This window comes from Sebastes umbrosus, chromosome 9 (assembly GCF_015220745.1).
Source record: "Sebastes umbrosus isolate fSebUmb1 chromosome 9, fSebUmb1.pri, whole genome shotgun sequence".
In the NCBI taxonomy this organism is placed as follows: Eukaryota; Metazoa; Chordata; class Actinopteri; order Perciformes; family Sebastidae; genus Sebastes; species Sebastes umbrosus.
Genome location: NC_051277.1, coordinates 22,694,455 through 22,721,309, shown reverse-complemented (window position 1 = coordinate 22,721,309; position 26,855 = coordinate 22,694,455). Strand labels below are relative to the sequence as shown.

Below are 26,855 nucleotides of genomic sequence, written 5' to 3'. Positions count from 1 at the left end.
GGAGCAATTTCAGGTTGGGTGTGTGTGCCATTAAAACCAGAGTGTGACTGACTGCTGCAGACTTTATTTTTTGCCTTGGATTTTGGCGTGCTGCAGGGGATTTCCTCGCCACATACGTCTTTTTTTTTCTTCTTTCCTCTTTTAACTCAAAGATGGCCCGACAACAGCTGCACTCACACATACGCAGTGAACTGAGACACTGACAAGAACAGAGGCAGCTGTCTTGTACTTTTCTCCTGCATTAACACTCATACACGTCCAACTGAGACACATGAAATGAAGTGTTAAGTGACATGTTAATACAGTTAAGTGTAAACGACATTGCTCATTTAAATTTGTAGGGGTATAGATAACTGTTTAGTCATGGTAGGTAGTCAGGTAGGTGTTTGAATGTAAAGACGCAGAGAGGTTGAAAAGACTAATAAGAGCCTGATTAGTTTAGATTTGGGCCAACAACATTAGCTGCTGTCCAATAATCAAAATATTAGTTTGAATGAATTGTTATTATTCTGTAAATATCACCCTTCATTTGCACATATTTAACCTTCATGAACAACAATAACTTATGGCTGTTTTTGAGTTTGTTAAGCAGAAGAGGCGTTGAATTGGAGCGGGAGTTTCCTGATGTTCTATATTCTAGTTCAGCCCATTGCTATTGCCAGTATCAACACAGTTAATCATTGAACTGCCCTGCCAAACACAAACCAGGGCACCCCACCCAGAACACATACTGTAAAAACAAAAAAAAAAAAAAAAAAAAAGGCACAGCAAAATGTGAGCTAGCATGATTTAAATTTCATATTAACTAAAATGTTTTCCAAGAAGAAGAACAAGAAAGAGAAAATATATGTAGTTTTTAATCATTTTATTCTATATGATACCTTAAAATCACAGTAATCATTGGACGGCCTGCAATCGGAAGGCACTGTTCGACTTGCTAATTTCCAATACGCTGTACATGTGAAGCACCTTTCTACACCGACATCGTGAACATCTTCATGTTACATGTAATGACTGTAAAAAAAAAAGAAAGACATCACCCTGACATACAGGACGAAATGAGAGCAAGAAACTAGCTTGGAAGGCTGGGAGGTCATAGGTCACTTGGTTTGGCTGAGGAGTGGCAGCAGTTTAGGGATACTGACAACAGATATTGACATTAACCACCGCAGTTTCACCCAGTGATCAGGCTTGTCTCGTGGTTTTTCAATGAAGTCTGTGAACGGAGTCTTGACGAGTTTAATCTTCTCCTCCACAGAGCATCAGCAGGGTTTTACGGTAGTCTCCCGAGGTATCACCCTGGACAATGACGTAGAACACACACAAAGGAGCTTGAATTAATGGAAAATACTGTTTTTTGTCTGCTGACATTTGGTCATCACGGAGATGAAACTAGGAAGCAGGGTTATTCTTCTCACTCACACAACAGCAAAACACTGTTTCATTAATGTTGAATGAATGTGAGTCACGGGGACAAGCAGAACTCTCAAGCCACGAGTCACCAAATCAGCTAAAATCAAGTGGAATTACCCTTTAGATCAGCTGACACGCAGAGATGCAGATTTCTATCTTTGTAATCATCATCACAAATATAAAGACTAAATCTATTTAAAGGACTTGTTTCTCATTTTGGGAACTATAGTCATTTGATTTCTTTCCAAAAGTTAGATGAGGAGATATGTCCTTTTCACAGCAGCCATTTTGACATATCATAGCAGGGTGAACACAGGTGATTGATAAAATTAATGTTGGTCCAGTTTTATTTAGTGTGTCACAGACATCCCAATACCAGTACATACCTAAATGGAACAGGGCCATAATTAATGTTATTACACGGCTTTGGTGAATGCTCGATTCTGATTGGTCAATCACGGCGTTCCATGGTCTGTTATTTCTTTATAGCAGACCGTCGCTATGTATAACAGACCGTTGCTATGGGCGCAGTTCTGATGTTGGACTCTGGCGGACCATTTTTGTGTCAAGTTATTGATTTCTTAAGTAAGTAGCCGTGTAATAAGCGGGATAATGTACAGCTAGCAGGTCATTGTTGTGAAATAAACCGCTTCAGAACAATGCAAGCCCTAAAGCCTGGCTGTACATTATCCCTTACTTATTAATTACACCTGTGTTTATCCTGCAACGACAAGTCAAAATGCCTGCTGAGGAAAGGGCCTTTTCTAGTCAGCAGCAGGTTAACTTAGCTTAGCACAAAGACTGGAAACTTGGAAACAGAATGTCTAATGTCAAAAACTATTCTTTTGAATATTTTTTAAATGTACCTGGTTCATCTGGGATGTCAGTGACACAATTTTTTCTGTAAATTGGTTAAAACTTTAATCAAATAAATAAAAAGACTTAGTATTTGGCAATTAATCAAAATCTCCTGTGCAACTGAAATTGCCCACCTAAAACTATAAACAGAACTACACAACTCTAAAAAATTCATGAACAAAAGATTGTAATTTTTCACTAGTACACACTTCAGAATAAACAATATATAGCAATCCTTGCTGTTGCATAATCTGGTAATATTTTTGGGTCAAGCCAATCCAGGGCACCCTGCAGTACTTGCTTGTTTGTATTGGTGTCACGGTGATTTCATCTGTAAATTATTATAGAACTGCTTCTGGGTACTTCCTGTCTCTGCGGCTGTCAGCCAATCACACAGCGGATATAGAGAGAAGTTAAGCATGCAAGGGGAAATTCCTGAATAGTCCACCGCAGGAAGCTATAGATTACCGCTTCCCCCCCCCCCCTCGCCCCACCACAGCAGCAGAAGAAGGATGTGCAAAACACACACACAGAGCGGGACAAAGGCCAAGAGACAAAAACTCCACAGAGTCACACAGATGAGATGAGGACACGGCAACCCATCCAGGAGTGTTAGTTGACAAAGGCTCAGACTTACGATCATCGTTTCTACCTGGATGAATTCGTGGAGGGAGACGTCGTGCGTCTCCTTGAACTCTTTGCGAATGTTGAAAAGGTCGACCTCGCTGCGGGACACCATAATGCGGATCAGCGCTCTGTCGTCCGTACCGAGGCCCTGTTGCGGAGACCAACAAATACTTTGTTTATTCTGATTTAGTTACAGTAGCTGCTGCTGTCTGAGAGCATGCAGCAGCATTAATACCAAGAAAATACACATAAAAATACCTAAATATATTACATGCATCAACACATATGCCCTTATCACTATCTGCCATCCGAGGCCCGGATGACGTGCTGCAGACCTAAATCATTATGAATAAATACCTTCATGGCTTTGTACAGACGGTCTGCAAAATAAGAGGGCTGGTTCTTCACACTGCGAACTGCGAAGCAAAGAGAGAGCATGCAAGGGCTGAGGAGGAGTCACAGAACAGGTGTTGTGTCAGCAGTATACACTGTGAGTTAAATAAGGTCAAAGACAGTTGTTACCTATCCCATAAAAGGCATTTTTGACATCTCCTGACATCTCCTTCTTGATGATCTGTTCAATGTCCTTGTTGGAACATCTGACAAACTCCTGGAATACTGTGAATAGCAAGGTTTGTGATCATGAGCTGGATAGAGAAACACACACATTTAAATGTGTAATTCATTGATCACTATGATCTATCTGTCTTCTTGACCTTTGACCTTTACCTTTCCTCAGATGGGGGAAGCTTCTGGTGCACAGAATACTCATGAACTTCATCTCCATGTCGTCAGAGTCGGCATTGCATGCGTCAGCAAGTTCCTGATAAGTTCAGGAGGAACAAAATATTCAAACCCATTCTTCAATTTCATTTTTTTAACACAATGAAATGTTACAGGGAAATGTCACACACTAAATCACCTGAGCATCTGCATTAGCTCTTTCCTCATCTGCAGGGCCCTCCTCTCTTGCACCCTGAACAGAGTAAAGACGGTTAAATGCTCAACTTAACTATCACATTTATTTAATTTTATTTATTTAAAATAGTTTTTTTTTAATATATAACATAAGAGCTTATGAAAGAAAACTGTGTGTGATTAAATGTGTATTTTTTTTTGCTCTCTGCCACAGTCAGCAGACTGACTGCAACCAGTGAGTGGGCGTGGAAACAAAACACAGACAAAGTTCTCATGGTGATGAGGACGTTACCTGCACGAGAGAAACGAGGATGCGGCTGAAGTGGCCTGATGTTTCTGAGTGAATGGCTTCCTCCATAGACTTCTTATAGCCTGTGATGTAAATGGTTTGCATTTCAAAGGTTTCAAGAACAAGAAAGAGATTTTTTTTTTTTTTTGGTATCAAACTCACCATCCTGGTAAGCAGCGTTCATGGCGAGTATTTCCTCATTGCTCCTGGTGACCAGGATCTCGATCAGAGAGTGTTCGTCTGTTCCAGCCCCCTGATAAAAAATTAAGAGTTTAAAGCACAGAAAGGCAGGGGGGTTTAACAAATGCAACAACCAAACAAACAAATGTGTGAACCGTGCCTCCTCATTGCTACTGACAAAATCCATATTTTGATATTTTTGTTCCTCATTTTTCTGCATTGAGGTAACAAATGAACAAAATATATAAAGAAACCCTAACCCTAGAGTGGCGCCGCCGCCATAGGGGGGGCTCCAAATTTGAATTTCGCCTAGGGCACCAAAAGAGCTAGAGCTGGCCCTGTTTGTTCCAATTTATATAATCTGAATTTGTATTTTAATGACAGAACTTCCTGGTCACCTCCTCCCTGATAAAATAGGTTGATTCACAGTTGACCTTTTTAAGCCTAAATAGCACATTGGACAATTCAGTGTGTGTGACCATTCAAGACATAGAAATGCAGCAAACATGTAATATTTATTTTGTCTTTGTGTTGTTTCGTATTTTGACTGTATGCATTCAAATAAGCAATTTATAAATTTCCACTGCATGTAAATGTACATAATAGGGACATACAATAGTAAAACACTATTTTGATCTCACTTCCCGTATGTTCAGAATAAAGGATGAGTCAGGTTTCTACACAGGGCAATTCAGTTGGTGTTAGATAAGATATAAATACCTAAAATGCAAAAAATTATTTGACTTCCAAATACATTCTGCGTAATTGTCACGACATTCAAGCACCAGCTATACCTCTCTGGGCCTGACATCAACCATCACAGACTTGGAAAATAATTTACAGGGTAAATTCCACCCATGAGCTTCTCTCTTTACTACACATGTACTGTAAACCAATAACGTCAACAAAAAAAGGAATTAGGTGATTTGGATCAACTGTACCTCCATTGCCTTCCTCATCATTTTGGCATCAAACTCTGCAGGGGTCAACATGAGCCCAATGATCAGCCTCTCCAAGTTTTTGGACAGCTCAGACTTCAGGTCCTTCATCAGATCCTGAGGACAGATCAAACACGCTGAGTTACAGGAAACAGCTTGAAGCAAGAAAACAATGAGATGTTGAGTTTAACATATCCAGTGGGAGAGTTAAGAAGACATATGATCCAGCTTGAGACGTCATTTATTTTTGTTGAGGTTCTCTCACCCGTCCTAATTGGGATTTAAAGGCCTGTCTGATCTCTTGCCTCTGAGCGTTGCTTCTCTGTGCAACAATGTCAATTATTGCATCTTCGTCCGTTCCTGTGTAGACAGTAAGAGGCAGCAACATTCGTAAAACCTTTTTATTTATTTTTTTATTTTTATTGTAGCAGTGTAAATTATCTTTTTAGGATTGCATACCAAATCCCTTCATGGCCTTCCTCAGCGCTTGTGCATCAGCAGGAGGGTCGAAACTGGACGCAGGGCGGATTGACGGCCTCAGCTAAGGTAGTGGGATGACACGACGAGAAGTGTGAGATTCAATAATTACACACACACACACACAATATGGACAGTTTCACTTGATAAATACATATTAAACTAAATAGGATTATCAGATTTGCAAGATTAAAGCACTAAACATGCAGAACTCTACAACATAATGCAAAATGGTTTGTTGAGGGGGAGTGCGCCCCCTTGAGGTTAGAAGCCATGACACTAACAACAATGAAAAAGGTGGGCAGGCTGAAAAACAACTGAGTTTTATAGAGCGTTAGTGAGACAAGCCTTTGTTGACCAAAAATGCTGAGATATTTTTGACATTCACTCCAAGGACAAAGAGAAGCAAACGGTGGTTTGGGGAGCGCATTACAACAAAAATGATTTGTATCTGAGCGAGCAACATTCTGATCCTATCCGCAGTTACACAAAGCCTTCCCTGTGTGTAGACATGGCAGAGTTATCAGCACAAGTTCGTGGCACTGCGAGAAGCAGGTCACTGCAGGTCCAGCAGGTGATTAGGATGCATGCCGCTGCCAAGCCAAACATGCAATGACACATCTAAAGTGGGAGCAGATGAGGCCCAAACCTGAACTTTGGTCATGGAACTTATTTCCCACATCTTGTAGGCTATCTGAGCAGCTTCAGGGAAGAACTCTCCAGCTAAGCTGTAATCAGTTTGACACAAGACAGCACGGTCAGCAAAGCCAAAACTTCAAGTGGTACAGACTGCTCTGGAGACAGGGATCTATTATTAAATACACTGCTGCTTTACTTTCAGACAATCTTTGGACATCAACTTCACCAAGTAATTCACTGTTGCAATGACAACAAATCTTCTCCCATAAGTCAATAATAGTTATACTCCCCTCAGAAAACAATAACTTCTGAAAAGTAGTGCTCTATCGCCCCCCTCTGGTTGCTGCTGTTGCTTGCAGCCATACTTACTCATCATCTCCTCCACACAGATTAAGCAGAGTCCTTTTGTAATCCCCTGATGTGTCATCCTGACAGGTTTGAGCACAAACAGAATCAGGTTACAGGTGTACCATCTTCTGATGCTATGTAATTTAAAAATCGTATTAGTGTTTAACCAACCTTGATCATGTTATAAAGTGACTTCTCATATAATAAACGGAAACACTCTCGAATGTCCAGCATGTCTATTTCAGAGCGAGCGATCATGATCCTGATCAAGGTGCTGTCAGTTGTACCGAGACCCTGGAAATGAAGGAGAGGACAAGTGTTAAAGATTACTAAGGCAACTATAAGTAGTCCTGAACATGTCATAATGAATGTGTTGCTGAGGCATATATGTCTATTTTCTAACTTTTATTACCTTCATTGACTTGTAAAGGCGCTTGGCAAAGAACATGGGAACACTCCTTATGCCCTGCACTGTGGGAAAAACCAAGAAGAGAGCCATGTGTGTTAAATTGACACCTTGACACCCTCCCATGTCACTATAAAGCGTAACGTTCAGTGTGTTTCTTACCAACAGCCAGCATCAGCCTCTCGAAGTCGCCAGACAACTCGTGCTTTATGCTGTCCTCTATGGTCATCTCTGCTATCTTCTCAAACGCATCGAAAACTAAACAAACAGGAGACAACATTATGTATTATGTTATTAATCTCGATGAACATTGTTTAAATTTCCGTTCTGAGCAGCAGGCCTCAGACAGTTTTCCTGGCATTAAACAGAGACAAAGGACAGTGGTAGAGGACTGTTAACACTATGACTAAGACTTTTAAGGTGCCATTAACATCTGAGAGACTTGAGGAGACAGTGGGAATGCCTGGATGCCTCACTGTAGTGTTAATTATCCCTAGAGCCATACTCACCCATGCTGAGGTGGGTCACACTGCGGTTTCCCAGGATCATGATGAATTTGGCCTCGTCGGTCCCCCACTGCTCTTCTCCGGCTGCGTACAGATCCTATGCAGAGGTAAGGAGGCACAGGATGAGATCATGTAAGAAAAAAAAAAGTTTCAGACATCCAAAGTCTATAATTGCATGCAGAGCTTATCTACCTTAATTAGTAACCTAATCATACATTGCACATTGACATCATATGTGGGTTTTTTTTATGTTAAAGAAATACAAATTCCACTAATCTGGTTAATTTGGTGAGATTGTATTTAAACTTCGCTAGCAGCATGGCATTAGGGATAGCAATGTCAGTCAGTTGGGTCCACACTGAAATATTTCACCCACTTTGGGATGGATTTCCATAATAAATTGTGTAGACATTCATGGTCTCTGAGGATGAAGTCTACTGACTTTGGCAATCCCCTGACCTTTCATTAACCCTTGTGCCTCACTTTAAAAAAAGTTGCTCTGATGTCCTTAGAGGTCAAAAATGTCTGCATCAAAAAACTGCCATCAGTCCTGATCATAACTAGAGTAGCAAATATTTATTTTCTGAATTTTAACCCTTTAAATGCCAGTTTGTTTACATAATACCAATGTTGTTTTTCATGAAAAACAAAACCTTTTTTTCCCACAGTATGGGATATGTAAATGATTAGCAACAACACTGATTTTGATGCATTGCATTAAACACACAATACAGTAGCAATGCCCCTAGTGGAAACCTGGATAATAGCATGAATTACTATTTGCCCCATAGAGCAAACATGAGAAAATGGCTCAATCTGGTGGAAAATAGTAAAAACTACAATTTGAAGCCAGGGCTCTAAACTTAAAACCTGATATAATAGAAGGCACGATTTTATGCTGTAATGGCTGTGAGATCAAAAATGTGGTTTTAATGGGGACATTTTTGTCCTCAAGGGTCTGAACGTGTGTATTTTGGCTACACTACAAGTATTATAGACTTATTATAGGAGCTTTGGCTGAACTACCAAAATAAATAAAAGAAAATCACACTATTGTCAAAATGCATGCCATATGCATTAACACAGCCAAAATGATCGAAAAATTAATAATTAAAAAGTCAGAAATGTCCCTAGCGAGGCACAAGGGAAGGTCAAATGTCAAGGTCAAAACTTCTATTTGTCCTGCACAACTAATGACCATCCCATCATTAGTTTTGCTGTACTTTGTGTTTAGTGCTAAATAACAAATGTTGGCATGTTAACACATTAAACTAAGATGGGAAACACGATAGGCTACATATGATACCTGCTAAACAGCATGCCAGCATTGTCATTGTAAGCATGTTAACAGCATGCTGTTGTTAGCATTTAGCTTAAAGCACCACTGTGTTTAAGTACAGCCTTACAGAGACACTAACATGGCTGTAGGGTCTTATATAAATGCTATAATTAGCACCCACAAAAAAAGGTTGTAGACTCTTAGTCCTATATGTTTCAACAATGTCTTGATAGGCACAATCTTTTGGGACAAAGTGACAATATGTTATAATGTTAGTTACTTTTTGAATGAAGGCCATATAAAGTCAATAAGCCCAAGCAGGCTGCATTTCTCTAGAAGTCATAAAATGTTCAAATTCTCACTTGTGCATCCTGCTCCACCAGGTCTGCGTTCACCACCCCTGACTCATCTCTGGTCCCCTGAAACCATCAAACCAAAACAACCAGTCAGCGGTTAAAGGTACTGTGGCCGAGACAGTCACTGTATGGTTGACTGGACACTTCGCTGGTGATTACATCAACTCCTCAGTGAACTGACCTGAAGTAAAACAATCAGCATCTTCTTAAAGTGACCTGTCGTGTCCGCGGTGATATCCTCCTCTATGTCTCTGCCATAGGCTGTAAACACAGACATCAGTGTTGAGAGATGCTCAGCGAATAATATGCTGATCTAAAATTACATATTATTTAACAAGCCTTACCGTCATTGTATGCTGCAACCATCTCATGCATCTGTGTGTTGTTTCTAGATGCAATGATTTCAATGAGGCATCGCTCGTTTGTTCCAACTCCCTTGAAAAAGAGCATTAGGTTAATATGGAGCAGCTTCTGCTTCATTGGAAGTGGCTTGAATATGAAAAAGAGTCTTACTATGAGGTACACGTCTTACTTTGACGGCATCATGGATTTCTTTGGCATCATGGTAGGCCCTGGTTCTCATCAGACTGACGATGAGACGCTCAAATTTGCCCGTCAGCTCATACTTCAGATCCTCAATCAGGTCCTATTGAAACAACAAGAACATAATGGAGTTCTAACTACTGTCTAGATGTGTTGTAAGTTACTGTATGGCCATCTCTGAAAAAAAGTGTTTCCATTTTAGCAATCAAAAAATTAGATGATATGTATTATTGTACCTTTCCAAAGCTGCATTTGTAAGCTGCAATGATTTCCTGCCTCTGTGCGTTGCTCCTTGCGGTGACCAGGTCCAATATGGCCTCTTTATCGCTACCTGAGGAACACAAAGCAACATCTTCAACATCTCAGTCACAGAAACTGATCTCTGACTGCCACGACTGCTGCTGTGTGAGATTCTTTGTGAGGTCATTCAGCCTACGAGTGGAGGAGATGAAAGATGACCTTTTCAACCGCCAAAACATCACGAAGGAGTGAGACACTCACCCATGCCTTTCATAGCATTGTAAAGGGCCTCAGCGTCAACGGTGGGATCAAAGTCCGGAGCATCTGCTATTGTGCCTCTGAACACCTATAAGAGAAAGAGTTACACTCAATTTCAGATTTTTAATTGTCATGATTGACAGAGAAAGTGCACAGTATAGGATGTCTAGGATGTATGGAGCTCTGACACAATACAGACAAATGCATTTTTTTGCTTTAAAGTTATAAATAAAGAAGTTTTCATATACATATTCACATTATCCCTTGAGCCAAGCCTCTGTGTATACTGTAAATACTCCTATATACAGTATATATTATTTTAATTTTTTGCTTTTCTAGCAGCGTGGCTCTAAGAATGGCAATCTTTCCATAACTGTTTAATGGATTGTCATGAAATGGCGCAGACATTCATGTCCCCCTCAGGATGAATTTAGGTGATTCCTTAACTTTTACTCTAGTGCTGCTATCATCAGGTCAAATGTTTAATTTGACCAGTGCTTTGGTTTATGACCAAATACCTGCAAAAAATAATAACATTCCCATCAGCCTCAGCTGTACTTTGAGTTGAGTGCTGATGAACAAATGTTAAGATTGTGAACATTATTCTCACTAAATATCAGCATGTTAGCATGCTGATAGCTCATAGCATTGCTGTGCTATGAGCTACTGTATATGAGAGTACAGCCTCACAGAGAGCCTTTTTCACAACAGCCATTTTGGCATGGCATCGCAGGCTGAAGGTTGTGTCTAGAAGGTAACCCGCAAATTGTGAAATCTGATCTGAGATCTGCAAAAACTTGCAAAACTCTCGCAAGACTCGCTGCCCGACGACCTATTCTAACCTTAACTATCCGAGATCAATGCCTAACCTTAACAATCTCACGAGAGTTTCTCCAGTTTGCTGGTTCTCTGCTACACACGACCCAGGGTGAACTTGATCAAATTACATGCACCAGGGGCCTGGCACACCTAAATAGATCAGAGCCATAATCAATGTTATTAATTACTTCTGTGTTTACCCTGCAATGACATTTCCCCGACAGTTTATAAAGTTAAGAAAGAGGTTGGATGTGATGCTTTGCAGCCCAGGGTCAGGAGGTACTTAGTACTCACAATACACTTTGCTTTTTCAGGATCACAAGTTTCCACTCCTTATCCCACTTTTTTAACAGTGCACTGGCTTGACCCACATTTCCTTGCAGGGTGTGAGTAGTGAACGGTGTAAAAGTGGCAGTGACGGGACACTGGGACAGGAGGTGAAGCCAAGTCTGCCATTACTGCTTGCACCTGTCTCACCCCCAGCTGAGCAGAGGAAAACCTGCTGTCTGCGTGTGTGTGTGTGTGTGTGTGTGTGTGTGTGTGCGTGTGTGTGCGTGTGTGTGTGTGTGCGTGTGTGTGGCCGGTGCATGTGTGTGGCCGGGTGGGACGGTGGGTGTGTACGGGCAGCAGGGAGTCAGGTTGCACACAAAGTAGCTCCCTTTGCAGGGGGTCTGTCATACAACGGCTCAAAATGTCAGAGTATACAAACAAACTCCACTGGGCATGTAAAGAGCATATAAAGCTCTGCACAAGGACGTGAAATGATCATTTTGGCCCTGTGGAGGTGTGAGGTCATTCACTGTGGGGAATAAGAAGAACGCTTGGACCACATAGTGAAAGCTCAGAGACTGCAGCTGCTGCCATAGAGATTACTGCTGCATTGAGGCAGTCAGCCAAAGTATGCTCTCCACCCCCGGTGAGGGGCCACTGCACATGCTCAGATCCTCCGCGTCACTACAGCGACCATCACTCTTCACGACAGCTGGAGAGCTTCACCCACATAGCAACAGGGCCACAAATACAAGCCCCCGGCAACAGGCCTTCAACTTAAACTAATCACATTTCTTATGTGGAAAAAGTCCTAATGTGGATTTAATGTTATGAGCTAAATTTCTACCCCTTCCTTCCTCCCTGGGTGTGCTGCTTGTTTCCTCTGTTGCCAAGGCCACAATTGTGCCGAGTATAATAAAGAGCGAGTGTGCGTTTCACCTCGACCTGCATGACAAGACACAGACTTCCAGCTCGGACAATAAAGTTGGACGTAGCTATTGGAAAGATGCTGTCTGGAGTGTCTATCAGATGTACAGGTAGCAGCGACACCCTACACTGCTGCCTTTATGACGGGGAGGAATCACATGGTGGCAGGTGGCAGAAAAATGACCTCAGTCTGTCCATACCTCATTCAATTGTCTCACAAAACCACCCAAAGACACAAGATCTGCACAGCAGCATGATACAAGCCACATCATACTTAACATAATGCAGTCCTATCCACTTACCATTTCTGTATTTGGTCTTCTGTGTCAACACTGTGCAGGAATCAATAGTTTCTGGCCTAAAGAGAGAGAGAGAGAGACAGAGAGATACAGAGAAATGCTGACGTAAGGCTGGATAAGAGCGTTGTCAAACATCCCTGTCCTAGTGAAGATGTCATTGCCCTCCATTGGGCAAGAAATCCTGCTGCAAAGACACAATGTGCATGATGACGATCCCTCCTTTTCCCTGAGTAAATCTAATGAGGCGGTCTGACCTCACATTCACCTAAAATGACACACGGGCAGATGGAATTTGCATTAAGGCAACTGGCAGGAAAACTATTTCGTCACATTTTTTCCATCTAACATATAATGCAGGCATTCAGTAAAGCATATGGAGACAGCTACTATACAGAAACTACAGCTGCTAACTTCCCCTGACTGACTGACTGTATTTCTCAATTTAGAATCAGAGTGCAACGTTACAACACATCGATCAAACTGAAGACAGGACAAATGTTTGACAAAAAGTAAACTAATACTCATTCAGCTTTTCAAAAGAGAGAAAACTCCAACCAGGTTTTAAATGCTGTGCTGTTTGTTTAAGACAGAAGTGAAGCTCTCCCAAAATAGCATGCACAGTTTAACTTAATGTCAGAATGAAGGTCTGGAGGGAGGGCCAGAGCCAGAACCACACCCTTCTCTCCATATAGGCTATAGAATCTACTTTATATTAATTGACTTATATAGTTGTTGTCTTCTGTTGATTCTGTTTATTTGTTTTGCACAATTTAAGACCATACAACATAACAAAATAAATAAATGAATAATATACAGTGCAGGAAGAGGCAAAAAAAAACACTGGGCTTAGCTGAAGCCTCCTCCCAGAGACAAGATTAATATAAAGAAATAATATAACTACATAATAGTGATAACAAACAATTAGGACAAGATATATATGATAATAACAATTAAAATACAGTAAATATATCAAAAAAGATAAGTGTTTGTGTGTGTTTTTCTAACTTTAGACTTTTTTTTCTGCAACAATACAGATACATTTTAGTTGATAAATGATATCCCATTATATCCACTAATTCTTTAAATTAAATGACATCTGTCTTCCAGGGGTATCTTGCTGTCTATACTGCCATTCATTCATTGGCACATTTAATAATGACGCATCAACCCACTGCTCCAGAAGCAGCTTTGCTTCAGACTGAAGAGGTTTCCTATTATTATTATTAATAAATATATGAAGCTTACCTTGTATATACAGGTACAGAGAGTGGTCCTGCTGTCTCTGCTCTGTCTCTGTCCGTCTGTCTCCTCCGGTTAGATTGAGACTGAGTCCCGTTACAGTACGTGTCCTCTGTGACGCAACGACTGCGGTGCTTTCTCGCGCAGCTTCGAGGTGTGTGAGCCTGAATGTGGAGAGGACACTGTCTCACTGTCTCACTGTCTCACTGTCTCACGGTAAAAACTCTATACCAGTGGCTGCAGTTAAATAATTAACAATAATTTTATTCCAACAGGAAGAGTAAATAATGCTTTAAAAAACACAACAGTATAAAATGTACTCAGTGGTGGAATGTAACTAAGTACTTACATACAATTTTGAGGTACTTGTACTTTACTTGAGTATTTCCATGTTCTGCTACTTTCTACTTTCTACTCCACTACATCTCAGAGGGAAATATTAGACTTTTTACTCCACTACATTAATCTGACAACTTTAGTTACTTTACAGATTCAGATTATTAATACAAAATATAATCCCATTACAATCAAATTACACATATTACTGGGTGCATTCCATAATTAAAACACAAATATTGACATTTTGTATAATTTTTATTATTATTATTATTATTAGTAGTAGTAGTAGTAATAGTAGTAACGCACATCTCACCTCATTTATTTTCCTCAATTATAATATTTAAAGGTCCCATATCGTGCTCATTTTCAGGTTCATACTTATATTTTATGTTTCTAATAGAACATGTTTACATGCTGTAATGTTAAAAAAAAACTTTATTTTCCTCATACTGTCTGCCTGAATATACCTGTATTCACCCTCTGTCTGAAACGCTTCGTTTTAGTGCATTTCAATGGAATTTCAACGGAATTGCATTGCTAGGCAACAGTTTGGGTCCATGTTTACTTCCTGTCAGCTGATGTTATTTATATCCGCTGCAACAAGAAAGAAACTGGGACACATTTAGAATGTTTACGTTTAAAACCGAGTAATGGTCTAAATATTGTATATTTGTGACATCACAAATGGACAGAAATCCTAACGGCTTGTTTGAAACCCGCAATTTCTGAATACGGGCTGTGTGTATTTCTCTGTATATTGAGCGTTTTGATAGTTTAACAGTATTTATATAGCACTTAAACCTGCTTTGTAATGTAAAAGACCTGAAAATCTCACTTTTTACAATATGGGACCTTTAAAAGCTATAAATAATGCATCAGTAACACGCAAACCTTCATGTCGTGCTTGGAACAAGACAGTTTTCACTTTGAACTCGTTTTGTCGGCGTTAGGGTTAAATAGTTTCTGGCAGTCAACATTTAAAACCTTTTCAGATGTTTTGGAAGTAGACATAGAACCTTCTGCTACTACTGCAGTATTTGGAGTAGCACCATAAGACATACATCTTAGTCTCCAGGCAAACAATATGATAGCTTTTGCATCTCTCTTAGCTTGACGACTTATACTTCTTAAATGGAAGGAGAAGTATCCTTACATCATACATCATTTGGTTTTGGAGAAGATTCGCTAAACTACAAGAGGGTGTGCTCAGAAATGTTATGCTATATGGAGACCTTTTTTAATCTATATAGAAAAAAATGGATACCACTGACATTGAAGTCTTAAACTGCTGACCTCATATTACATATAATTCACAATTTATACTTAGTTTTTTTTATTTATTTTTTTATTTATTATTTTTATTTTGTATTTACTTATCTTTTTGTGTTTTTGGTCCTTTCCTTTTTCCTTTTTCTTATTCTTTTTTTTGTAGATGTTTCATTTATGTTTCTATCGGATAGAATTTATTTATATGTATAAATGTAATTGTTTATGAAATTAACTCTGCTTATTTAATGGTGCAGTAATATTGTTATGGAGATATCATTTGTTTATAAAATGTATTGGATTTTGTACAGAATACCAATAAAAAGACTTTGAGCAAAAAAAAAACTTGTTTTGTCGGATTTTCTGAACTTTGTCACGTGACCTAGAGTTCAAATGTGATTTTATCGGAGAGGGGAGCTGCTCTATTTCTGTCCTGTCAGGCGTCTGTTCCAGTAAGAGGGAGAGACAGTTAGGGGGGTGGGTAGGGAAGACATGCCAGCAGCAATGTGGACTACCGAAGGAAACATGAGAACATGAAACTGATAATTCATAGTTTCCCATAAACTGTCAGTGGTGGTGTGACATGAGGCACAAACATTGATACATGATTTCAATTAGATTAGATTTATAGCAGGGGTGATTCTAGGATCAGACCTTTAGGGGGGCTCAGCCCTAAATGAGAATTTATATCTGCATCAAGTTATGGATGTCTTTAAGTAAAGGAAAACACAAAATATAGGCGCCAGGTTACAATTCAAAATATAATTGAATATAATGCAGCAAAGTCATTCTGTAGGTTTTCAAATATTTGCTTTCAAATATTTATTCTCCTGTAGCGTTCTCATTTAATGTTAACCATGTATAACCTATATCTCTGTTAATAACGACCAGCTTTACCCAATGTTCTCTGTCAGAACATTCAGCAATTTTATTTGGTAACGTTTCAACTTACTTGTGTTTTTAATCAATTCATTACCTACTTCTTCTTCTCCTTTGGTTTTACTGGCGGACTATGAATGTAAACGGTGTATGCTGCCACACTGAGACCCACTTAGACCCGTTTTTAGTCTTTTTATTTTAGGGGGGTACAGGGGGACTTTAGGCGGAGATAGCAAATCAACAGTAGATGTCACATAGAAGTGGTGTACATCATCTGAAAGCTGGGAACCTGTATTGTAACATGAAGTTTGCAATAAACCTAACAAGTGGACCAGAAGCGCTTTCAGACAAATTTTTTGTGTAATCTTTCTTATTGAAATAGTTAAGCAAATACAGTGTCAGTATGAATAGGAATAATTCGACAACTCATAGCAGAAGCATGACTCAGTATGTTTCATCCTGACTGGAAGCCAACTTCAGTGTCATTGGCTTTATGGTTACTATCAATGTTTCACTGATATCGCCTGACCTCAGCTTACTGTAGAAACATGAAGAACACTTTTTATTCATGCCTCTATTTGAACAGGTCATGTAGTACCCAGACTATCTGGGAAATATGGTTGTTTATGATGTGTTTTCCCTTATTCTAATATCATATTATCCCAGAGCTTCTTTCATTTTCTCTCCGCTCTCTGTTCAGAGTGAGAGGGGACCATATGTGGTGAAAACTGATGGGGGTGGGAGGCACCAGTGATGAAATGTAATTGTTGTATACTGACCTCTTCTGCTTTGAAAATGCATTGCATGAGAACTGGACCGTAACTCAGACAGAACTGGGAAAATTGCAAAATGCCAGCCCAAATGTAATCTATTACAGACAAACAACAAGTAACATCCCCAAGGGTACTAAATAAGGTTATTATACTTTAAAGAAAATGTGTTTATTATGTATTTAAATCTTTTCAAATATTTTATGATTCATAAAAGTTTTGATTGCACCCAAGACTTTACTTTTAGACATGTTTTCCTTGAACTAACCATGAATTGTAAAAAAAAAAAATGGAATGAAAACAAAACAAAACAACAAATGAAGTGAGCACAAAAGCATTTTTAACATTCTGAATGGGATTTGCTGTTCACAATTCTCACCCCGTGCCCTCGGTGCAATAATGACCACATTATGGTCCAAACTGGTCGGGAGTGAGAAAGGCTACTTTGTAAGTAAGTCCATTGAGTGGGAGGGTCACACAGGCCAGTCTTGTATATATCGCAGTAAAAAAAATCATGTTTCCTTCATCCAAGTCAACAGCACGGATATATTTTGCTTCACTGCTTCACTGTTTTCACCACACAGTCACCAGTCACTCCTCGTGGGACTGAAGACAAGGTAAAGTACTACTGAATAAAATTACCCTCAGATTTAACTCCCTTACCTCTGCTCTAACTTTCTGTGAATGCTGGACTGCAATATGCCTCTGTAACACTGCATCTGTTTCTTTAATTGCACAGTAGACAGCCAGAAATAACACATTAATGATCATCAACTAAGCCTCACTGTGATCCAGATCAACCCTCTTGATCATAAAGCTGCACATCATGTGCGTAGTAGTTGTTATTCAGTTAAGCATTACCCCACTGTCCCTCAGGAGACGGTGAGATCTGCAGATAGGAAGCCTGAGATCTAAGTTTGGTCAAAGGTACTTCGACCGTCCACACACATGCAGGCTGCTTTCCCAGTCGCCTCCTGCCCGCTGAAGTAGATGCCAGGAGGGATTAGGTGGGCTGAAATCCCCTGATGGGAGATGAGGAGGCGAAAGCAAGCTTTCAAAGAGCAAGTGTGCTACCTGCTGCATGTATGCACAGCCATGAAAGCTGCTTTGTCCTCCTCTGTTTCATTACTGTTTCATTAACTCTCAGGGCCGTCAGTCTGGCAGGCTCACACCTCAAAGGTAGAGATGGGGACACGGCTCCTATATGTGATAAGTGATAAGTTTGCAGGCTTGTTTCTAAGCAACACATGCATGTAAACACACTTTGAGAACATACAGTTTTGGGGGGTGTGACATACTGTCTGAAAAACAACAACTCTGCTTCTCTTAAGTACAATCAGCTTGTAAACAATGTTTGGGAAAGGTGCTGTAAAGATAAAGTGTATTATTTCCTATTATAATAAATAACCATCTTTTATTGATGTGTGTCATACACCGGGAGTGTAGTTTTTCTCTGTTTCTACTGTTGCCACATTCAGACGTTCCTTTTTTATTGGTTCAAGGACAAAATCCAAAGTCATAGACGAATGCGTGCCTTAAAGTCTTGGATTATCTCGAAGTCATAATCATGAAAGAGATTACCAAAGCCAAAGCTCTCACAACTCACTTTACGAGCACGAGTTGCACACAAGAAGAGTCACATTTTCCAAAAAGTTAAGAAAAGAAAACAAATGTAACATGTTGAATTTCCTTAGAAGTTTGGTAATTTCCTTCTTTTCATTTCTTTCATCCCTGCTGTGTCAGACATTGTAAATATGAGTTGAATAAATTGCTTCTTCTAAAAAAAAAAAAAAAAATCTGTTTATTGTGCAGCACGTGTAGTCATTTACAGTAGGAAAGAAAAATGCCTTTTCATGTGCACGTCAACAGAGGTAATCTGAACCACTGAATCAATCTGAGAGAAGAGATTATCTCTGATAAGATACACAATTATTAGAAAATCATTTATTTTTTATTGCTGAGCAGGGAAAACAAATTATAAAAACGAATCTCCTGCCTCAAGGAAGTAATTGTGTAAGTAATTGAAGGTTGAGTAAAGTGCAGTTCTGGAGCAGGGCGTTGCTTTTGTGCTGTGGGCGGCGATGAAAACTCCAGGCATTAGCACTATCATATCAGGAGGGTGATAAAGAAGGACACGTATAAAAGAATAATGTGATATAAGGGAATGACGCACCCTATTAATTGTCTCTTCTAAGCACACCTGTGAGGCGAGGGATTAACACAGGAGAGGTGAGTGAAGTCTTTCTGTCCTTAATGTAAATTCAGTGAGATATTAATAGTTACAATTTATCAGATAATCACGATTAAGCTTTAACAAAATGGAATTTGTCCAAGTCTCTGTGGTTTACAGGTCTTCTCTGATGCCTTAATGAATAGTTTATTTTGTCAAAAATACATTAACAATAGATATTGAGAATAATGTTTCTTTAAAGAGGAAATGTTTTGTAGTGGGGCTGACCTGACAATTATTCACTGACAGGTTTCCACCCTTTCTTCCCCACTCCTCTCCTCTCCCCTCACTCTTTCTCCACAACATAAACTGCACTCCCACCTGTCTCTTCCCACATCTTCCCATCCTGATCCAAACCCCTAGAAGCATGCCGTGCGGCGGGGTCAAGTCCTTTCTGGTGAGCCTTTCTCGGAGGAAGCCCCTGGAGCCAGAGGGAGAGCAGTCAACCTTTAACCGATGCCTGACCACCCTGGACCTTGTGGCCCTCGGCGTGGGCAGCACCCTGGGGGCCGGGGTCTACGTCCTGTCTGGAGAGGTGGCCAGAGACTCCGCTGGACCCAGCATCATCATCTCCTTCTTCATCGCCGCTATGGCATCCATATTTGCCGGGCTGTGCTATGCTGAGTTTGGGTCGAGGGTTCCCAAAACAGGCTCAGCATACCTTTACAGCTATGTGACTGTTGGAGAGCTGTTGGCTTTTATCACTGGGTGGAATCTGTTACTCTCCTACATCATAGGTAAGTGTGATGCACAGGATTTGGTTCATACATTACCAATTATCATGTCTATTAGTCAGTGATGGAGGCTTTGTCCTTTTATAATAGTTACTTTGAGTAAAAAGTTGCCTGTTTAAGCCAAAAATGTATAGAAATAAATATAAATAGGATTTTATCTCCATCTCTGGCTCAAATTAGTGATTTCCATGCTCTGAAAAACTGATATTTTCCTCTTATGTAACATGTTTGGCTCACTGAACATTGAAACCCATAAATGATCAACCATCAACATGAGACTCATGAGAACATAAGGACACCATGTACCTTCCACCTGCTCCACAAGCAGATTCTTAATGGCTCTTTCAACTGTGAAAGTTTAATTTTTAACCCTCCTGTTGTCTTCGGGTCAAATTGACAAAATCCACAGAAATTCAACATTAGGTCATGAAAAATTAACAAAAGTATGCTCATATTATTAATAATAGCCAGACAAGAAAACATTATTGTCAAATAATAGCCTTGTTCATTATCATCAGTTGGCCTGTTTAACCCTCCTGTTGTCTTCGGGTCAATTTGACCCGAAGACAACAGGAGGGCTATGTGCTATATAAATACTGTTAAACTATCAAAACGCTCAATATACAGAGAAATACACACAGCCCGTATTCAGAAATTGCGGGTTTCAAACAGGTGGGTTTCCTGTTGTCTTCGGGTCAATTTGACCCGAAGACAACAGGAGGGCTATGAGTGTTTTTCACAAAATGCTTACATGTCTTATAAACCCATAAACCAGGATTGTGGTTTGACATAACTGAGTCGTAAAGTGTGAAAAGATGCACGAAGAAGTAACTATCACCATCATCAGTGTTTATGGCTACAGTTAAAAGGTGACTCAGGCTGATTGATTTATTGCATCTCTCTCTCACTATCTGCTCAGGGACATCTAGTGTTGCACTGGCGTGGAGTGGGACATTTGATGACCTCATAGGGGGCCACATATCGAAATACTTTGAAGAAAATGCAGCCATGGGCCTCCCTGGCCTGGCGCCTTACCCAGATGTCTTTGCTGCTGGTCTCGTCATGCTGCTGTCAGGTAAAATGGTGAAACTGGTGTTGTTATGGTGACGGCAGTAATGCATACCAAAATAAATTAACATTCACCATGTTTCCCATGAAGGTCTGCTGTCATTTGGAGTGAAAGAGTCAACAACAATCAACAAGATCTTCACAGCGGTCAACATCCTGGTGCTAGTGTTTGTGGCCATCTCTGGGTTCATCAAGGGGGACATCTCCAACTGGCAGATCAGTGAAGAGACTCTGATAAACGCCACCGCAGAGCTCAAGTAACGTCAAAGAGCAATATAAGCTTGTCTGACATAAACACCGTAGTATTGCTCTCCCGGTTATCTCACTGTAAATAAACACAAACTAATGCTCTCTCCCCGCTGCAGAAACTTGAGCTCTACTGCCAATGTGACAAGTGTGTATGGAGTGGGTGGATTTTTCCCCTATGGCCTCAGTGGAACAGTGGCCGGAGCTGCAACATGTTTCTATGCTTTTGTTGGATTTGACTGCATCGCTACAACAGGTAAGAGAACAATGCCTTCCTTTATCAGCACCAGTGTGATTATATATGGTTAGATGATCCTTTACAAAATAAATATGACATCTAATACACATAATGTACAGCGACAAAGCAGGATTGTGTGCCAAACTCTGCAGTGTAGCAACAGATTTCAATATGTTTGGTGTGTTATTGCTGAAATACGATTAAAGGTAAAGTGTGTAGGATTTGGTGGCATCTAGTGGTGTGGTTGCAAATTGCAACCAACTGAGTACCCCTCCGCTCACTCCTCCCTTTCCTAGACTGTGGTAACGTGAGCCGCCGAGTACAAAACGTTGGTAACGCTGTTCACCTCGTTTCGAGGCCATCCTTACCATAATAACATTACTTTGTGAGCAACTGAAGTCAGCTGGCAGTACTACGGTTTTGCTCTCTGCGGCTCACATTAGTTTAGTTTGGTTTAGTTTAGTTTCACAAGCGTGTCTGAGAACTACTACTACTGTAAAAATGTGAAAGGCTCTCTCTAGAACCAGTGTTTGGTTTGTCCGTTCTGGGCTAATGTAGAAACATGGCGGTGCAACGTGGCGGACTCCTTGAAGAGGACCCGCTCCCTGTGTAGATATTAAGGGCTCATTCTAAGATAACAAAAACACAACAATTCTTAGTATCAGGTGATTATACACTAATGAAAACATAGTTGTGAATATTGTCCATATCTGCTAATCGAGCCCCCGAAATGTTACACATGGTTCCTTCCTAAGGATTTTATATAGTATATAGTTTGCTCATTTGTCTCGTAGATGGTTCAGTTGTTATCATGTGACCTAAGTATGGAATTCCGACCACCTGATAACAACTGTACCCTCTCCGTGACAACTGAGCAAACTCCATCTGATGAAGGTCATGAGATGTGGCTCAAAGCTCCTGGACATTTTCCAGTAAGTGGACCTTAGAATTGTGTTTGTCAAACTGATATGTACACAATAGTCTCCCAGGTGGGTATCAAATTATTACAGGTTTTGTCATATTTGTGGATATTACTCTTTTAATTTCATGTAACCCCAAACAGCTGACAGAGGAATATCACTAACTTTGTTTCTTCATAGGTGAGGAGGTGAAGAACCCCCAGAAGTCCATCCCTCTGGGCATTGTGGCCTCACTACTCATCTGTTTCGTGGCCTACTTTGCTGTGTCTGCTGCTCTCACCCTGATGATGCCCTACTACCTGCTCAGTGAAAAAAGCCCCCTGCCTGTGGCCTTTGAATACATCGGCTGGGCCCCCGCTAAATATGTTGTGGCTGTGGGATCGCTGTGTGCCCTGTCCACCAGGTAAGAAATGTGGCACAGACATTCACGTTCCCCTCAGGATGAATTGTAGTATTCATCAGGTCAAAAGAGCAGTTGTCAAAATACTTTGGTTTATTACTTAATACCTGCAAAACTAATGACATTCCCATCAGCCTCAGCTGTACTTTCTGTTTAATGCTAATTAGTAGGCTAAATGTTATCATGCAAACACTAAACCAAGATGGTGAGCATGGTAAACATTATATCTGCTTAACATCAGCATGCTGGCATTGTCAGTGTCAGCATGTTAGTATGCGGTTGTTAGCATTTAGCTCAAAGCACCAGTGTCTAAGTACAGCTTCAGAGAGCCGTTAGCATGGCTAGACTCTTCATCTTTATATTGAATTTGCATTATTCACAAACTCATTATCTTTTAATGTTAACAGCTTTTGTCAGCTGGTAGCCTGCGTTAAATCTTTGATGCTTCCCAACTCAGTTTGTGCAAATGCTGTACACAAGCATGTAAAAAAAAAATGCAAAAACCTGCCACTGATTTTGCTTCATGAAACAAATACAAAGCCAATGCTGTTTAGTTGGAAGAAAATGCATCTCAGTGGAACATCTGGCTCCTTTTTTTAAAAATCTCTACTGCAGTGTACTGTAATTTACTCTACTGTAATAAAGTGTGCCCTGTAATAATATTTAATCAGAAAATCAATTTCACACAAAATCTGTCAAGCACACTGTAGCATTTTTCCAATAATTGGAGCTTATACCACCAGTGTGGCTAACAAAAGTTATGATATGATAAAAAAAACAATAATATTTTCTCGAGAACTGCCATCAAAGAAGAAGGGCCTCAAATGACATCAAGAAACAATACAAAGAAATCATCACTGTTTGGCATCAACATCACTGTCTTGAGTCTAACAAGAAGACTCATCTGCATCTGAACACCCACACAGGTGTTTTCAATTAATCAGGCTGATTAGACCTCTGCTCAGGACGTGAGCTTGTATTGATTGACATCTTCCTGAGTCTCCTGTTAGCTTTGTTGAGCGTGTTAGGGTGGGACAAATTACACCTGTATCATTCTTATTGATAGATGACGATTTGAGACTTAAAAAATTCTCATCATAGCTGCACTCACCACCAACCTGAGCAGAGGTCTAATCAGCCAGAGTAACTGAAAACACCTGTGTGAGTGTTCAGAGGCAATTTAAAGAAGTATGACTTTAATTAATCAGGAAAGGGCCTTGCAGTACTGTATATAACCTATCATTATTTAATTATTTGATAACCAATCAAATCAAATTTAACAAAAGAACATTTATTTAATAAATTAGACCAAATTAAAGGGTCAAATTAAGTAATTAAATTATAATATCTGCAACCAGACTTAAACAACCCTCAGGTGTTGCCAGTTGCTCTAACAATCACCTGCAGAGAGAATACAGACAGGTGAATCACCCAGAAAACTAGATGATACCTCAGGGGTCATCACATTAGCAAACACATTCATAGATAAAATCAGATCATCACAGACCATAGATCACCACATACTTTGAGACTAAATGCCAGAAATGTTGGGGTAGGAGTGATAAAACAAAATAGAAATGTTGGGAATAATCTGTTTTTTTTTCTTAATAAAAGAGAAGCTATGCTGGCCTGGTACTAAAAGCATTTAGATGACTGACTCTGTTTGCATTTGGCTCTCCAGCCTGCTGGGCTCGATGTTCCCGATGCCCCGGGTGCTGTTCGCCATGGCGAGAGATGGCCTGCTTTTCCAACCCCTGACCAAAGTCACCTCCAGGGGCAGTCCTGCTATAGCTACTATATCATCTGGAACTGTGGCAGGTACAGATGTGCCAGCTGTTCCTCAGCTTCTATGTACATGTGGTGAGATTTATGGACTCAAAGTAACTCCCTCTTTGTCATCTTCAGCTCTCATGGCTCTGCTGTTTGACCTGGAAGCCTTGGTGGAAATGATGTCCATCGGCACTCTGTTTGCCTACACACTCGTGGCCATATGCATCTTAATACTGAGGTATGTCAACTGTTTCTTCTCCCACAGTGCTTTACCAACTGAACAAAACTCAATTTATGTTACAAAAATGTTGATTTTCAATCAAGGTACCAACCGGGTCCGTCTGAAGACACAGACCTACAGATCCTAGAATCAAACACCAAGTTTGCCCTCCTGAAGCCTCCGTCATCTGCCAATTCAGACACCTCAAGAAGAGTCACAACCTTGACTCTGATCTCTGGTATGCAAGGCGAACATTGAAGCACTTTTATTTCTTAAGCACTCCTTTTTTACCTTTTTTTACCTGTCTTTGCTTATGAAAATTCCTTTGTCGCTCTGTTCCACAAACTGATCTCTCTCGTTTTCATCTTTTATTTCTGCAGTTGCGTGTGTGGTTGCACTGTGTGTCACCCTGACCGAAGCCATAGATGCTCTGGCCAACTTCGAAGCATGGAGTCTGGTGGTTGTCTGCATCCTCGCCTTCATCGTGCTGCTCAACACTTTCCTCATCTGGAGGCACCCACAAAATAGCAGCAAGGCATCTTTCATGGTGAGTATTCGAGTTGTGTATCTGAGCAATTGGAGCAAGTTCTAACTAGAAAATCCTTTCACATCTTCTGTTTTCCATTCACAGGTGCCTTTACTCCCTGCACTGCCATTAGTGAGTACGTTCATTAACGTCTACCTGATGGTCCAGTTAAGTGGAGAAACATGGATACGATATGCTATTTGGATGTTAGTGGGTAAGAGCATAGTTCTGCTTGAAAGGTTAAGAGGGCTTTCATCGAGTTAGTTGCTGAACTGTAATGATCCCCTCTTCTCTCTCCAGGGTTAATCATTTACTTTGGCTACGGTGTCCGTAACAGTGTCCAGAAGCAGCGTCTCAAGGCCAACAAGACGAAGATCGAAACCATTAGCGACAAAATGGACAACGACATAATTAAAGAAGAAAAATTCTGAGCTTGGGCCGGAGAGAAATAGATTGAGATGTTACAGTGAGTAACAGCTTTAAAGCAGCAGTAGGCAATAATGGAGCAAATATGATTAAAAAAAAATTATTTTTATAAAAAGGTTGCTATATCCTGACAGTAGAGCATGAGACAGGTGATCTAGTAAAAAATCATGTGCCTCTGTGTCCTCCGGTGCTCCCAATAGCATCTGTAAGATTTCACAAACCGGAGGAAAACAACCAATCAGAGCTGAGCTGGAGCCTGCCATCAATCACTCGCGAACTCCGATCAAACGGTCAAACTAGGCAGCGCTGATCAAATATGAATCAATATTCTGTTACTGTAATGTCTATTTCTCGCCTCAAATGTTTTCAGAAACATCTTGTAGTGTACTGTGTAGCTGTAAATGAGAAAGTTTGTGACCCGGCAGCCATGTTGAGATCAGTTAAGGAAATACCAAGCACCGCCCACCAGCCGGAGCACAGCCAATAGGAACGCTGTCTGTCTGAAATGATCTGTGATTGGCCAAAGTCTCCGTCATAGGCTAGATTTTTTAAAGCCTGAAAACAGAGCCACGAGGAGGTGCAGAAGTGTAGTTTTCTCTCAGAATACTTGAATTACAATATGCTGAAAGGTTATTATGGATTTTTTGACCAATGATGCCAAAAACGTTCTGCCTACTGAAGCTTTAAGTGCGTAACTACTGTTTTACATGCTGATCTGCTCCTGCAGTGTTGAATATCTGAGTGCAACAAGTGTTCAGTGTTGAAATGCAGACAGATGGGCCGACTTGTTAACTTTTACTCCACATTATGATGGAGTTTGTAATTTATCTAAATATTCTCATTGCCAACATTGACGTATTTTTGGACCTGTATATGTTGCCATGTCAGGGTGTCCTAGAGTCTCTAAATCTACTATCAAAGAAAAAAGGGCTCAAACTATTTTCTGTTGATAATCACTATTTTCTTATACTTTAACAAGTTTACACTTTTCATA

The 26,855-nt window shown here is 40.3% G+C and overlaps 2 protein-coding genes across 4 annotated transcripts; one reads left to right on the top strand and one right to left on the bottom strand.

Annotated features, from left to right (window-relative positions):
- Positions 1 to 848: 848 nt before the first annotated feature.
- anxa6 (annexin A6) lies at positions 849 to 14,006 on the bottom strand. 2 transcript variants are annotated; one of them, XM_037780526.1, is made up of 25 exons: positions 13,836 to 14,006; positions 12,594 to 12,649; positions 10,279 to 10,363; positions 10,014 to 10,108; positions 9,767 to 9,880; positions 9,579 to 9,669; positions 9,416 to 9,495; positions 9,241 to 9,297; positions 7,603 to 7,696; positions 7,256 to 7,351; positions 7,100 to 7,158; positions 6,859 to 6,981; positions 6,709 to 6,767; positions 6,350 to 6,428; positions 5,683 to 5,764; positions 5,489 to 5,583; positions 5,227 to 5,340; positions 4,268 to 4,358; positions 4,109 to 4,188; positions 3,821 to 3,874; positions 3,628 to 3,721; positions 3,421 to 3,516; positions 3,256 to 3,314; positions 2,909 to 3,046; positions 849 to 1,299 (listed from the first exon to the last, which is right to left on the bottom strand). In XM_037780526.1, exons 2-25 carry the CDS (start codon positions 12,594 to 12,596, stop codon positions 1,240 to 1,242), a joined length of 1,998 nt encoding a protein of 665 aa, XP_037636454.1. In that variant the 5' UTR covers positions 12,597 to 12,649; positions 13,836 to 14,006; the 3' UTR covers positions 849 to 1,239. The 2 variants fall into 2 exon arrangements, with proteins under 2 accessions (XP_037636454.1, XP_037636455.1); XM_037780527.1 differs by having other exon boundaries at positions 2,924 to 3,046.
- A 3,268-nt stretch (positions 14,007 to 17,274) lies between these two features.
- On the top strand, positions 17,275 to 26,037 carry LOC119493854 (cationic amino acid transporter 2-like). Of its 2 annotated transcripts, none has more exons than XM_037779345.1 (12): positions 17,275 to 17,700; positions 19,677 to 20,050; positions 20,967 to 21,122; positions 21,207 to 21,372; positions 21,481 to 21,617; positions 22,700 to 22,922; positions 24,601 to 24,737; positions 24,825 to 24,927; positions 25,014 to 25,147; positions 25,290 to 25,456; positions 25,541 to 25,649; positions 25,736 to 26,037. In XM_037779345.1, the coding sequence occupies exons 1-12, from the start codon at positions 17,483 to 17,485 to the stop codon at positions 25,864 to 25,866; spliced, it is 2,055 nt and encodes a 684-aa protein (XP_037635273.1). In that variant the 5' UTR covers positions 17,275 to 17,482; the 3' UTR covers positions 25,867 to 26,037. The 2 variants fall into 2 exon arrangements, with proteins under 2 accessions (XP_037635273.1, XP_037635274.1); XM_037779346.1 differs by lacking the exon at positions 17,275 to 17,700 and adding an exon at positions 18,912 to 19,312 and having other exon boundaries at positions 25,736 to 25,866.
- Positions 26,038 to 26,855: the final 818 nt, after the last annotated feature.